The sequence below is a fragment of the Crinia signifera genome, chromosome 3 (genome assembly GCF_055691185.1).
Source record: "Crinia signifera chromosome 3, ASM5569118v1, whole genome shotgun sequence".
Taxonomy (NCBI): Eukaryota; Metazoa; Chordata; class Amphibia; order Anura; family Myobatrachidae; genus Crinia; species Crinia signifera.
In genome coordinates, this window is record NC_139219.1 from 262,592,804 (window position 1) to 262,606,418 (window position 13,615).

General features: G+C 44.7%; 1 protein-coding gene across 2 annotated transcripts in view; it reads right to left on the bottom strand.

The window, feature by feature from the left end:
* Window positions 1-13,615, bottom strand: part of LOC146064466 (guanylate cyclase soluble subunit beta-2-like) — a 90,663-nt gene that overhangs the window by 13,333 nt on the left and 63,715 nt on the right. For both annotated transcript variants that reach the window (XM_083177985.1, XM_083177986.1), the window contains exon 13: window positions 1,225-1,379. In XM_083177985.1, the coding sequence (XP_083034111.1) occupies window positions 1,225-1,379 (155 nt within the window). The remainder of the gene's footprint in view (window positions 1-1,224; window positions 1,380-13,615) is intronic.

Below are 13,615 nucleotides of genomic sequence, written 5' to 3' on the forward strand. Positions count from 1 at the left end.
CATGGGGATCATTTTCCATATATAAAAGACAGAAAGACCCCATACACAACACAACCTGTAATCATCATTATATCATGAATAAGGACAGAAGAGTTATCATTCAATCAACATATGATGCGAGGCACAGGTGATAGGTGATATACTGTAAGGGTCTATGTATCATTAAATATTTACATGATATACCCTGTAAACAGCTGTTTTCATGGAGTACCAGTAAATATTAATTATCCCCCACATGTGCAGTGCAGGGATCACAGTAGATATCTCCAATATAGGAAGTGGCCCCTCCATATTTCATCTGCAAACTCAGCCCTCGTAGGTTTATATGGGAAGCCTTCTGGAGCTTAGACCCCATAGATAATGCCACCTCCAGATGACGTTACCCTCTATTAGCCTATGGACTCTTATTTTACTGTGGTTCCTCATGCACAGTGTGTGCCAAGAACCCAAACCAGTAAGCTAGCATTTAACACAGGGTTGCCTACCCTCTTGGATTGGCCGGGAGGGTCCCGGAAATCGGGTCCCCCTCCCAGCCCCCCCGGAAAGGTGGGCAATCCTCCCGGATTCTGCCTTACCCTCCCGGCTGCATCGTTTAATTACCGCAATTTGTGGCTATTGGCCGAGAGGGGCGGGGCTAAATATGCAAATAGTGTCATAGCCCCTTGATGACGTCTACATCAGGCTCCCGAGAGGAGAATTTTAAAGTAGGCAAGTATGGTTTAACACTATTACACTGCTTCTAGCAATTCGCCAGAATGGCCCATTATCTGAATTTACTTTTAAATCATGTAACAATATTCATTTTTCCATTGTGAATTCTTTTTTTTTTTTATAATACAGTATATTTGCAGTAAGTATAGACATCTAAGTACAGAAGTGGACCTAATATACTTGCAGGACCTTGATGCAATATTTTGTCCTTTCTATGCTTCATTGTAGTTTCCCAACAGTTACTATTTGTGTTCCATTTGCTGATATTTGAGCATATAAAAAGGAGAAACATTTCCATGGGTGATTTTTAGGGAAGTGAAATAGATTTGACAACCCATCTACATTTCCCAAAGGGACTATTAGAACATTCAGATTAGTATATGTAATTGCAATGTTACATTTTTCCAGTTCTAATATTTTCCTCCAAAATCACAACAAGCATCCCATCACCTGCATATTACCATGTCTCCTAAGGCCACAAGGACATTTGGATTAGTAGGTGTATTACTGTACCTGTAGGCATCTGGACTGAGGTGAATTTTATTAGGAACACCATGACTTTCCATCCGAGAAGCTGTATTTACTGTGTCCCCAAACAAACAATATCGTGGCATCTTCTCTCCTACAACTCCAGCCAAGACTGGACCAGTGTGCAGCCCAACCCGTATCTGCAGGCACAAATCACAACACTATTATATGCTTAGATACCCATAGGCTGGCTCATAGGCACTGCAGAAAGGGAATTTACATAAGCATACAGTATCTTCAGTAATATTGCATTTTAACATAGTCAATTTATTGACATGATCAGTTTATATTATAATATACTGTAACTACATAGAATTTGTTGGAATGCAGTTAGCCTCCCGGAGGATGGGGCGCCGGCAGTTAGAATACTGAGACCAGCAGCCTGATTTGCGACCAAAATACCAGAGCCGGAATCCTGAAATCTATAAGAAAACCGATGCCAGATTTCTGACTCCCAGCATACTGAACATAACTATGCAGGAAAGCTTAGGGTTTCCCCAGGGAGGAGGAGGGACTTAGGGTTATGCTGCAGGTGGGGGAAGGTTAGGAAAAGGCTGCAGTGAGGGAGGGTTAGGCACTTAGAAGGGAAGGGTTAGGGTTAGGCAGCAAGGTAGGAAGGTTCGGGTTAGTTACTAACAGGAAGAGTTTGAGTTAGGCTGCAAGGGTGAGTGTTTAACGGCGCATCAGAATGCCGGGGTCAGTATTCTGAACGCTGGCATCCCTACTTCCGGTCATCTGTTTGTATTCCGAGATTACAGTAGATAAGAACCACTTGACTCACCTAGTCTGACCCTTATTTACCTTTTGGTAATCTCAATTTATTTGATGGATAGTTTTGTAAGGATATAATTACTGTATGCCTATCTCATGCATGCTTATATTGCTTAAGCTCTACCACCTCTGATGGTGATTAAGATTATTCCACCTTCTGTATCACCTACCCTTTATGTATGGTAATTTTACCTAAAATTCCTTTGAACCTAGCTCCGTCTTCAGCCATTGTCCTTGGGGTCTAGTCATTTTTTTCCTTTGAGGAATGTCTCCCTCCTGTACCTTGTTAAACAAGATACCTTGATATATTTGAAAGTTTTTGTCATGTCCCACCTTTACCTTCTCTGCTCCAAACTATACATGTTAAGATGTTTTAGTCATTGCTGATAAGTTTTTAGATGTAGACCATGCACCAATTAAATTATTTACTACATCATAATATTGTTTGAAGACCCACACAGCATGTTTTTCTGGGCAGAAATGATAGTTTGTAACCTCATAGTGTGCCTTTTTATTAACTTAGCTACAAAATATTTGAACGTTCAAGAAGAGCTACTTATAATGTATCTGTAATGCCTGACTGCATGTTTGTCTCTATTACTGTATGCAATAAGAGGGCACCAAAACAGTATTACTATTTTGCAATTAGAGACCACAGCTACAATATGTAAATGCCAATTACTTATGAATAGGGAGAAATAAAATAGGAGAATTAAATATGAATTGGAACTTAACATGTCAGATCTCAATGATGATTTTGTTAATGATACCCACCAGAACCTACTACCACGTGTTTCAACTGCAGGAAGAGACTTCTTTCATCTAAACTGCTAGAACCTCTGCTGAGCGCTAGATGAATCCCTAGAATCAGACATATATAGGTCTTCACCTAAAGTAAGCTGTATTTTCCAATTAATAGTTCAGAGTTGTAGTGGAATGCAATGAGTAAAGGAAAAGGTATATGCGAATACTCAAAATATATTAATATATACTTTATATACCTATTTTTATGAGTCTGTACCATATAATTTTATATTGTGTGCTATTATTTAGTAATACATTTATTTTGATTATATCCAATTTTGTGTCGCTCTCTGGATATATGCGAGTATCTTTTCCTTTACTCATTGGGGGGGGGGCACCAAGCCAGAATGGCACTTCCCTCTGCCGGCTACCCCTGCTGGACCCCCAATTTCCTTCTTTCCCACCGTCTATGTCCCTGCTTCCCCATCGTCACTGTCCCTGCATACCGGTCTTCTTTGTCCCTGTGTCCCAGTCATCTCTGTCCCTGCATCCCCGCCATCTATGTCCCTGCATCCCCGCGTCGTTGCCATCTCTGTGTCTGCTATCCATATTTGTGAATTTTATCTTAATCCGTGTGGCATAATGTGAATTTTGCTCAATCTGTGTAGCATAATGTGAATTTTGGCTCATTCCGTGTGGCATAATATGAATTTGGCTCATTCCATGTGGCATAATGTGTATAAGGGGGTCCACTATTTTGTTGCAGAATATGTATACATATGGTGTGTTACATGGCTCAAGGACACCCCCCTTTTGAGTGGCCTCACCAACTTTTCCAAAGTGGGGACATGACCATATGATTCCACCCGCTATGCACAGTGCCACCCAGAAGGTACTGCTGCCAGGTTCTTATATGGATGCATAAATCAACGTGGCTGTCCTGTTATGAATGGCTTGGGGAGGGAGTTTGCAGCTGCTATAGACAGGAAAAGTTTTATTTCCTGTTACTGTAGCAGGCCCCACCCACTTATCTTATCAGCAGGAATACTACCACTGGCATGGAAGCTCCCTTCTATTTTAACCCCTTAGGACTGATCAGGAAACTCAAGAAGTGAGCGTCGAACAAGTGACACATTTATGGTGTTGCCACCAGTACCTTCAGCAGCAGTATCCCAGTTGCTAGGCAACATGCCGATGAAATGAAGAGGTAGGGGCTCACTGCTAGCAAACTGCTGCAAGGAGCTCCAAATAATATTCCCTTGATATGGGATTTAAACTCTCGTAGAAACCAATTTAGTAGGAAATTGCTTATAAAAGACCTCCTCAATCTCTCAGCAAGAAGTTTTATTGCAGAAATCCAAGATCTCTCCTCCAATGAATAGCCTTTCCTGTGGATTACAGTAAATAATGAATCTGACCCTCAACACATTTTGAATCCCAAAACTTCCCCAACAAGAATAATTGTTGACCATCAATACTGGAGAAGGTTTATGAGAATGTCTAGGTCTAAGTTTCTAAGAAAAAGAAACCCTTAAAGATCCTGGGACATATTTTATAATTTAGGTAGATCCAACTAAAAAGCTATAGTGTACATCTTAATAATCCTAAATCAGAGTATTGAATCTAAGTTAGGTCCATTTGAAGAGAGGATGGTCTTCATTTTCAACACTGTAACTTGATTCAGAGGTGGAAACTTTGCCAGAAAAGAAAATCATATCATAATAGGTGCAAGCAGGGGCGGATCCAGCAGAAAATGACAAAGGGGGGCACCATGATAGGAGAGGGATTGGGAAGGGGGTGTTAGTGGTGCCAGTGTACATGTTAAGAAAGCGGCGAGAGAGAAGAGAGCAGAGAGAGGGCGGGAATAGGAATAAATATAGGCCCTGGCGTTTAAAGTACACAGGCCCACCTAGGTGACAAAAGTGAAGGAGGTAGTTGTGCACAAGCCGAAGGCACACTCCGGAAAAGGGGGTGTGGCCACTCAAAATGGGCCGTGTCCTTCAGTGTAGTGTACTACACCCTATACAACTTCTACACATTATGCAACAAAATACTAGACCCCATTATACTTGCCCTTTACACATGATGCTAAATGGATTGTGCCAAAATTCACATAATGCCACACGGATTGAGCCAAAATTCATATAATGCCACACTGGTTGAGCCAAAACCCACAATATGCTTCATAAACAAGGACATTGTGTGCCAAAGGCACACATTAAAAAATTCACACCATAATGCCCATTACACGTTAAGCCACACACCATAATGTCCATTACATATTAGGCCAAACACCATAATGCCTATTAAAAATTATGCTACAAAAGAGCTACTTACCTACATGCTCATTGCCAGGGGTTGCATGCTCGTTGCCATGTGGGATTGCATGCTCATTGCCAAGGGGAAATACATGCTCGCGGTAACTAGGGGACAGCCGCCGCCGGGCAGAAGTGACAGCCATTGACAGCTGGGCAGAGAGCGGGGGGCTGCCCAGCTGTATTCAGAGCACTGCAGGTCCCAGCTATTTGAAATAATACCCCTTTCACACCAGAAAAGGCAGGGACTTACACAGGATCATACAGGGACATTCCCGGGTTGGCCCCTTTTACACTAGCCTAGTGCCTGCATTTTCTGGTGTGAGGGGGAGAGACCCCCCCTTAACCGACTACAGTATATCGTTTAACCGGCTATATCTTTGGAACTAACTGGCCCATTTACACCTGTATCATATTGAAGAACTTTTGAGTGGGCTTCAAATTATTTTGGTCACGTAAAACTGGGCCATTTGGTTCCAGAGAAATCTGCCCTCAAAGAACATGAACAGCCATGAAATTACATTTCAGAAATAAAAACAATCGGATTACCCACAATATCTCCGGAACCAATTGATCCATATGGACAAGCATGGTATCAGATTGAAGGCCCAGCGATTTGGGTTCGAATGAGCTTCTGTGATGCCGGTGGGAAACTGGCAGCCTTCGGAACTGGGTGGGGGTTGGAATTAGCAGGTCCCATGTTATCCAATGGGGAAAACGTTCCAGGTTTGTCTGGCTTTATCTCCGGTTCCCAGGAGAATAGCGACTCAAGGCCAGGCTCGTTGGAAAACCCCAGTCCTCAGCTACAAAATGAGCTATGTCATAAATGAATCCGCCCATGGGTGCAAGTGCAATAATATAGGCTTGCTTCAGAGGAGAAAAAGTTTACAGGTTAAAGGAGACCAAGCAGTTAAATTGGCTTCCTTTTTGGATAAGGATAGTTGTATGGGTCAGCAAAAGAGAAATGTACGACCCAAGCATGTGATTCAGGTAGCAGAGCCCTGGATGCAAGACGCAACCAGGATGAGAAAGAAGTGTACCTGCTAATGAGCAGGTACGATCTACTTCACGCATTCACTTGTGGCCACCCCAATCTCCTCTAGTTTATTGTTATAGTTGTTTGTTTCAGATTGTAAATCTTGATTATAATGCCTTCTATGTCACGGCTGGAATTATTAACTTTGATCATTTCAACCTGATCCTGCTATTTCTCTTTCTAGCACCAGGATTGCTGTATAACGGAGATAACTACACCTAGGTATGCTTAGAGTAGATGTTATGGGGCAAATGTACAAAGCCTTGAAAAAGTGATCCTGTATCCCTCTGCCTTCTGCTGTAACAGTCTTATTAAATTCCCCAAATCATAATACAGTTAAATATACATACAGTATATTCATTTAAAACCAGGTCAGGAAACCAATTAAATTCCAAGTGAAGAATTGGTGTTAAATATGCTGGTGTTAAACAGATGTGTTTGCTGAGTGCTTTAGATTCTTGTCAGTCAGCATGAGCATACTAGAAGCTCAGTAAATATTAGCAATGCCGCTAAATCCAATCAAGCTTTCAATCAAATGTCTCTTTGAGCCACAGCACAAGAGGAAACTCTCGTAGACCAATTTACAATGCTGACTGCTGCCACCACTAACGGACACATATATAGACAGATTAGACAGGTCAGATAGAAATTCTCCAGTGTTTCCAATGATCAACAGAAAGTCGGAGCACATCTGTAGGCATTGTTTGTATCAACTCTCAATGTTTAGGGACACGGGGGTATTCAATCTGTGCCGATAGGGGAAATATCGGAACTCGCCTATTCAATGCTGTCGTTAACAACAGCATTGAAGGCTGTCAGATCTGACTTTTTTTAAGTTGGATCTGTTTTTGTTGGGAACAGACGTCGATCATCGCATTCACGGCCGTTTTTTAGACAATCTACGTCCGTTGTTTTTGCCGATCCACGGACTTTCCAACACTTGACAGTCGGAACATTGAAGTTACTATCGGATCAGAAAAAAACGGCCCGGGATTCCGACTTTCAAGACATTCCAGGCAGTCGGAATCCCGGATTGAATACCATCCTAATATGCCCTACAACAGGGCCATCAATTCATAACTTACATACTGTATATATGTGGTAAATACAGGTGCTTGGTATGCCCTAACAATACACATAACCATACGCTTTTTGGGGTAGTCCCCCTCACCCCCGGGAGGGTGCATACCTCTCCCAGACACTAGGCTTAATGGTGCAATTCACCTGGCCCAGCCCCCATTGCCTCCCACCTACTTCTTCTCTCTGGGTATCTCCCCTTGGGAGAACCATAAAGTAGGTACAGTATAGTAAGTATGCATAGAAAGCATGTACAGTATACACAATTACACACATTTTCATATTTTAAAACACAAAAAATAGAGACGTATCACCACGGTTTATGGCTTGGGACGAGACTAGGACTCTAGAAAAAAAAATACTTTCAAATGCAATCAGATGCGTACAACCAGTGGAGAGTGTGATTTTATTGTCTGAAACAGTATTTAGGTATACCTAATCAGGAATGTCACTTACCCTTTTAAAACCCAGTGCAGCTGTAAAAGCTCTAAGCTGCACGTGCCTCAAACAAGGATGTGATTTATGTGAGAGGGCATAGTTTCATGGAGCTTCCCCAGAGACTGCTGTGGCTGCAGTGCCAGCTTCTACACTGTGACAGGAGCTGAGTGCTGCACACAATGTAATGTTCCAGGGCAGCACTTTGGTGCAACCTCTGGGCGGATGACTCCTGGGTGTGGCCCACACCCCTAGTCAGGGCAGCCATTGGTGGGGTCTGCAAGGACTCCAGTCTCTGGGACAGACAGAATGGGGGCCCAGAACTGGAGTCAGTAGTGGAATTCCAGGAGTCCACTGAGGCTCCCGCTGGGCACTAAGCCCTGAAGAGGCACTTCCACTCTGTCACAATTCCGGCTGGCTCAGGGTGCAGGTATCCCCGATCCCCCTTGTCACTCACCGCGGATGGCTACGCAGGCGGTGATAGACGCTAGCCTTCCTGTAGAAACGCCACTGCACACCTATATCTTGAACACAAACCTGCCAGCATAGGGCACGATTCAGACATGTTTTCACAGTGGCCTTGCGAATTAATATGCTCCAGTGCGAATGGATGTGTACAGGTGCACATCTGTTTGGACCCATGCAAATATGTCCTTTGTAACAGGCTCACCATCTAATGATTTTTACACTAGGCTCAAGTCATCGCGGGCGCCACGTTGCCCAGGACTTACTCAGCACTGCGATGAAAAACCGACATATGCGGGCTGCTGCTGACATCATAAGCCCTCCTCTAACACGCTTATGTACATCTGCGTTTTCCCTTTCAATCCCTGAATTTGTTTTCGTCAGGAACAGCATTTTTCTTGACACTCCCATGAAACGTCTGGTTTCCAACTACCACTGCATGTCAATTACCGTGCATACAGCCAGCGATCATAAAAAGTTGCAGGACTTGATCACAGCCAGGCATCATGCAGCCAATATGCATGCGCAGTTCATTGATAATCAGCCTCCGTGCAAACTAGAGTAGATAATTGGTCACAACGCAATGTGACTCTGGCATGAGAAGCTGAAACCATCCCCCATACCCGGACTCCTCTTGCCATCTCCATGGACCGGCAGCACACTTGCGCACTTACTCAGAAGCAATCCAACAGATTGATTCTGCAGCCGATGCAACCGTCAGGCTCTGGTGCGATGGGCACGGGACTGTGCATCGCCTCAGACCTGCTGTCAATCACATGCAATTTGGATGTTTTTCATGGGATTCATCACCAGTTTTACATGAAAAGAGCCCAAATTGCATGTGAATCGCCCTAGTGTATGGGGCTACAATTTGTCTTCTTCCCAAACTGGTGTAGGTGATACTGCTAAATATTGCAATACATCATGGATGGATTAAGCTATTTACAATTCAAAAACACTTACAGCATGCATGGTTCTGATTGCTTGGATTAGAACCTCATGTGTTACTACAGTTCTGAGAATGTCTGTTGTCCAATAGTGGCAATCAGAGGTGCCGATTTATGTTTTTGCTGGTGGGTGCTCAAGCCTGTTGAAAGGCTCAACAAGCAAATACAGTGGCCCGGCATTGGGACTCTGGAGTTACGGGCACGTGGGTGCTCATTCATTCCTGTGGGTGCTCTGGCCATTGAGCACCCACAGAATCGGCGCCTATGGTGGCAATCTACAGAAGATATATATTTTTATATTGATAGCATCTTGTTCATTGCCAAGATCATTTCAGAAATGATACATTTCAGCATATGATGCAGCCAAGAAAGGCCTGCCAAATCTTTCTAAGAATCAGAGCAGGTTGTCAGCTGTTAGCAACAGAAGATGCTGTGTGTGTGTAAATGGATACCAGATATAGCACATAAAAATAAAGATAATAGCTAGATTAAGCTATAGCTCCATACACACTGACAATTTTAAAAAAAAATCTAGTGTTTATACTCAATATGTCCCGCGCATCTCCCATGCATCATTAACAACCTAACCCCGTTGGCCGAACTTGCAGGCCGATATTGGCTATATAGCCAACAACCCACATGTTCAGTGGGTCCCGGTGACGTCACTGAACAATATAATTTACCAATATTGTTCAGTGTTTATGAGCAATTCACCCACCCATGGCCAATATCGTTCACTATATTGCCCATGGCGCAGGTTGTCTAGTGTATACGGAGCTTATGATGGAGCCACAGTCAGTGCTTTCAGCAGGGGTGAATTTATGAAGCTTGGAGAAGTGTTATCTATCCCCATAAAGAACGTTATGAGCAAGGTGATAATGGTTCAGCCAATCAGCTACAATATGTAAATTGACAGGTAAGAGCTGATTGGGCTGAACCATTATCACCTTGCTCATAACATTCTTTATGGGGATAGATAACACTTCTCCAAGCTTCATAAATTCACCCCTCAGTTCCTGAACCTCTTATTAAATATGACATCATCAGGAACTGGGTTCCTGAATCTGTTCTGGGCCAAAATGTTCTTTCCATAAGATAAGTTTAATTTTAAAGTCACCTGTGAGTGCCTTCATTTCTAAATACAATATATATCTCTATCTATCTATTTTCATTTAATCGATCCACCCCCAGACCTGGAGTTCCTGGACCTATGCAATGTCAAAATTTTAGTGCTTCAATAAAAATTATATATATAAAAAAAAAAAAAAATAGTACTTACTGTACTGCCGGCCACAGTAATGCCACAATGTCCTGGGAACTTGTTCTATTATCAGTATCAAACAGATATTGCTACTATATAACTGGATTATGTTCTATCAGAGTATCTATGCTTACAGTTTAGTATTAGCAAAGCAACAGAAACCAATCTGATTTTGCTGGAGCTTTAAATCAGATGTTTCTCTGAGCCGCAACACGACAGGATATGTACTAGACCAATACATGATGCTGACAACTACTACATACCTCACAACATTTGGAACTCAATATTCGGGACTTGCCACGCCGCAGACGCGTCTGGTCCAAAAAGGAGGTGGAGCTACTAGGTGGGTGTGGCTTAATGTAGAGGGGGCATGGTCTAGTGCCATAACCCCTGCTCTCTGCATTATCTGGGGGGTTCCCAGTGCTTTCTTAGCAGCTGGGCAGCACCCGGCCCGTTCCCTGCACTGAAGAGATGCCATGCGCAGATGAATGGCATCTCTTCAGTGATTAGCAGTGGCTCCCCCCAACTGCTCCCCCTCCCCATACGCAGGACATTGCCAGCCGCGGGAGGGACAGTCTCCAGTTAGCGGGACTGGCCCACTGTAATCAGGACCATTGGGAGGTATTCTACTGTACAGCTTTTTTCTACAGATGTGGCGCCTGTCAATCAGGCTGGGGCTGGCGCCAGCCGCCGCCATCGACTGCCAGCCACCAGAAGAGGGTGCACACGCACGAGACGCTCATGCGCCCAATTCTGCCAGAGCTCCCTGTCGGATGCTGCCGCCTCTCGCTGCATCAAGTACAGTGAGGCGCTGCTAGTGCCGGAAGTGTTTTTTTTTTTTTACCATCAAAATGTGATATATGACATATATGAGACCAACATGATCTGAGAAGAACACACGAGGAGACTGTGCTGATTAATGTGATATATGACATGAAGGTACTTATGTATTATCTGGGTGCCCGATTTTTTCATTGCATGCCACTACTTAAGGCATGCAATGCGATTTTTCATTGTAAAGACCCGATTTTTAATTGTATAGTCAACCATGGGTGATTTCATACCCCCACTATCCAACTACGCATGGAGTTGATTTTATATGGAGTTGATTTTATATAGTGTGGCGAGCACAGAGAGCCACCGAGCCCGAAGCAAGGCGAGCGCAGCGAGGGGACGCGGATTACTTTTTTTTTTTCAATTAATTAATCTTTATTTTAGTTTCCATTACATACAAAAGACAATTTCACTTTACAGATAAAATACATTTAAAAACAATACAATTGCAATTACAGGTCACCATTTTATATAATATTCACTCTTATACTTTATATCAATTCTAGTTCAACTATGTGGTAGCATGTCCTTCTGTAGGACCTTTTCAGACCAGTGCAAACGGCCCAAATCCATTCTATTACTCATCTCCTATATATTTGGCTACATCTGTCACTCAAAGTAGTGTCTGTGTCTATAACGCTCTGTTCCTGGACTTTCCTCTTAATGTGTGATTGCCTTCATCTGTGCTGAACACCTTTCTGAGAAATTAACCTGTTTAAAACAGGTGATGGCAATCATACATTAAGGGGAAGTCTAGAAACAGAGCATTGTGTCCCTCCTGGAGAGGGTCATGTTGGGAGGTATGTGACAGAGAACCAGCCCAGTGAGCCCACAGACAGTGCCAGACACCCACTGCCTTCCCATGTTGCCCAGCACTGCTACTCCACAGCCACCAGGTGAGCGCCCCCCTCCCACGATTTGCGGCAAACCCCCCCCCCCCCGCGCCCTCCCGCGATTCGCGGCAAAAACACCAGCTCCCCCGCGACCCCCCCTACCGCGATTCGCAGCAAAAACACCCCCGCGACCCCCCCCTCCCGCGATTCGCTGCAAAAAGAACCCCCCCACGACCCCTCCCGCAATTCGCGGCATAACCACCACCCCGGGCCCCCCCCTCCCGCGAATCGCGGCAAACCCTCCCCCATGACCCCCCCCCCCCGATTCGCGGAAAAAAACACCCCCACCGCGACCTCCCTCCCGCGATTCGCGGCAAAAAGAACCCCCCCGCGACCCCCCCTTGCACGATTGGCGGCACCCCCCTGCGACCCCCCTCCCGCGATTCGCGGCACCCCCCCCCCCCTAAATTTGCAGCAGCCCCAGGATTAAATGGCACATGCAAAACACTGACATGGCTATGGTCGACAATGAAAAAGGTTTACATGAGTTTTTGAAGATTTATTTTTAATTTTTTTTAATTTTTTCATATTCATTGTCATGTGTCGACATGGACACCAATGAAGTGGCACACTTATGTCGTGGCAGCTCCAGAATTAAATTGCACATGGAAAACACTGACATGGCTATGGTCGACAATGAAAAAGGTTGACATGAGTTTTTGAAGTTTTTTTGTCATTTTTTGAATATTTTCATATTCATTCTCATGTGTCGACATGGACACCAATGAAGTGCCACACTTATGTCAACATTTACATGTGTTGACCTTTCTGTGTTGATTTTTTTCTTGTGGCGATTCGCGTCACACCCCCCGCAACCCCCCCTCCGGCGATTCGCGGCACCCCCCCGCGACCCCCCCCCCTCCCGCAATTCGCGGCAACCCCCCACCGGAACCCCCATGAACCCCGCTCTCCCGCGATTCGCGGCACCCACCCCCCGCAACCCCCCCCCTCCCGCAAATCACGGCACCCCCCGCGATTCGCGGCAGCCCCAGGATTAAATGGCACATGGAAAACACTGACATGGCTAAGGTCGACAATGAAAAAGGTTGACATGAGTTTTTGAAATTTTTTTTTCATTTTTTGAATATTTTCATATTCATTCTCATGTGTCGACATGGACACCAATGAAGTGCCACACTTATGTCAACATTTACATGTGTTGACCTTTCTGTGTTGATTTTTTCTTGTGGCGATTTGCGTCACACCCCCCCACCTCCCCCCCACAACCCCCACTCCCGCGATTCACGGCACACACACACACACCTCCCCCGCGATTCTCGGCACCCCACCCCGTGACCCCCCCTCCCGTGATTCACGGCACACCCCCGTGACACCCCTCCCATGATTCGCCGCAACCCCCGCCCCGTAACCCCCCCTCCCGCGATTCGCGGCACCCACCCCCGCGACCCCCCCTCCCGCAATTCGCGGCACCCCCCCGCGATTCGCGGCAGCTCCAGAATTAAATTGCACATGGAAAACACTGACATGGCTATGGTCGACAATGAAAAAGGTTGACATGAGTTTTTGAAGTTTTTTTTTTCATTTTTTGAATGTTTTCATATTCATTCTCATGTGTCGACATGGACACCAATGAAGTG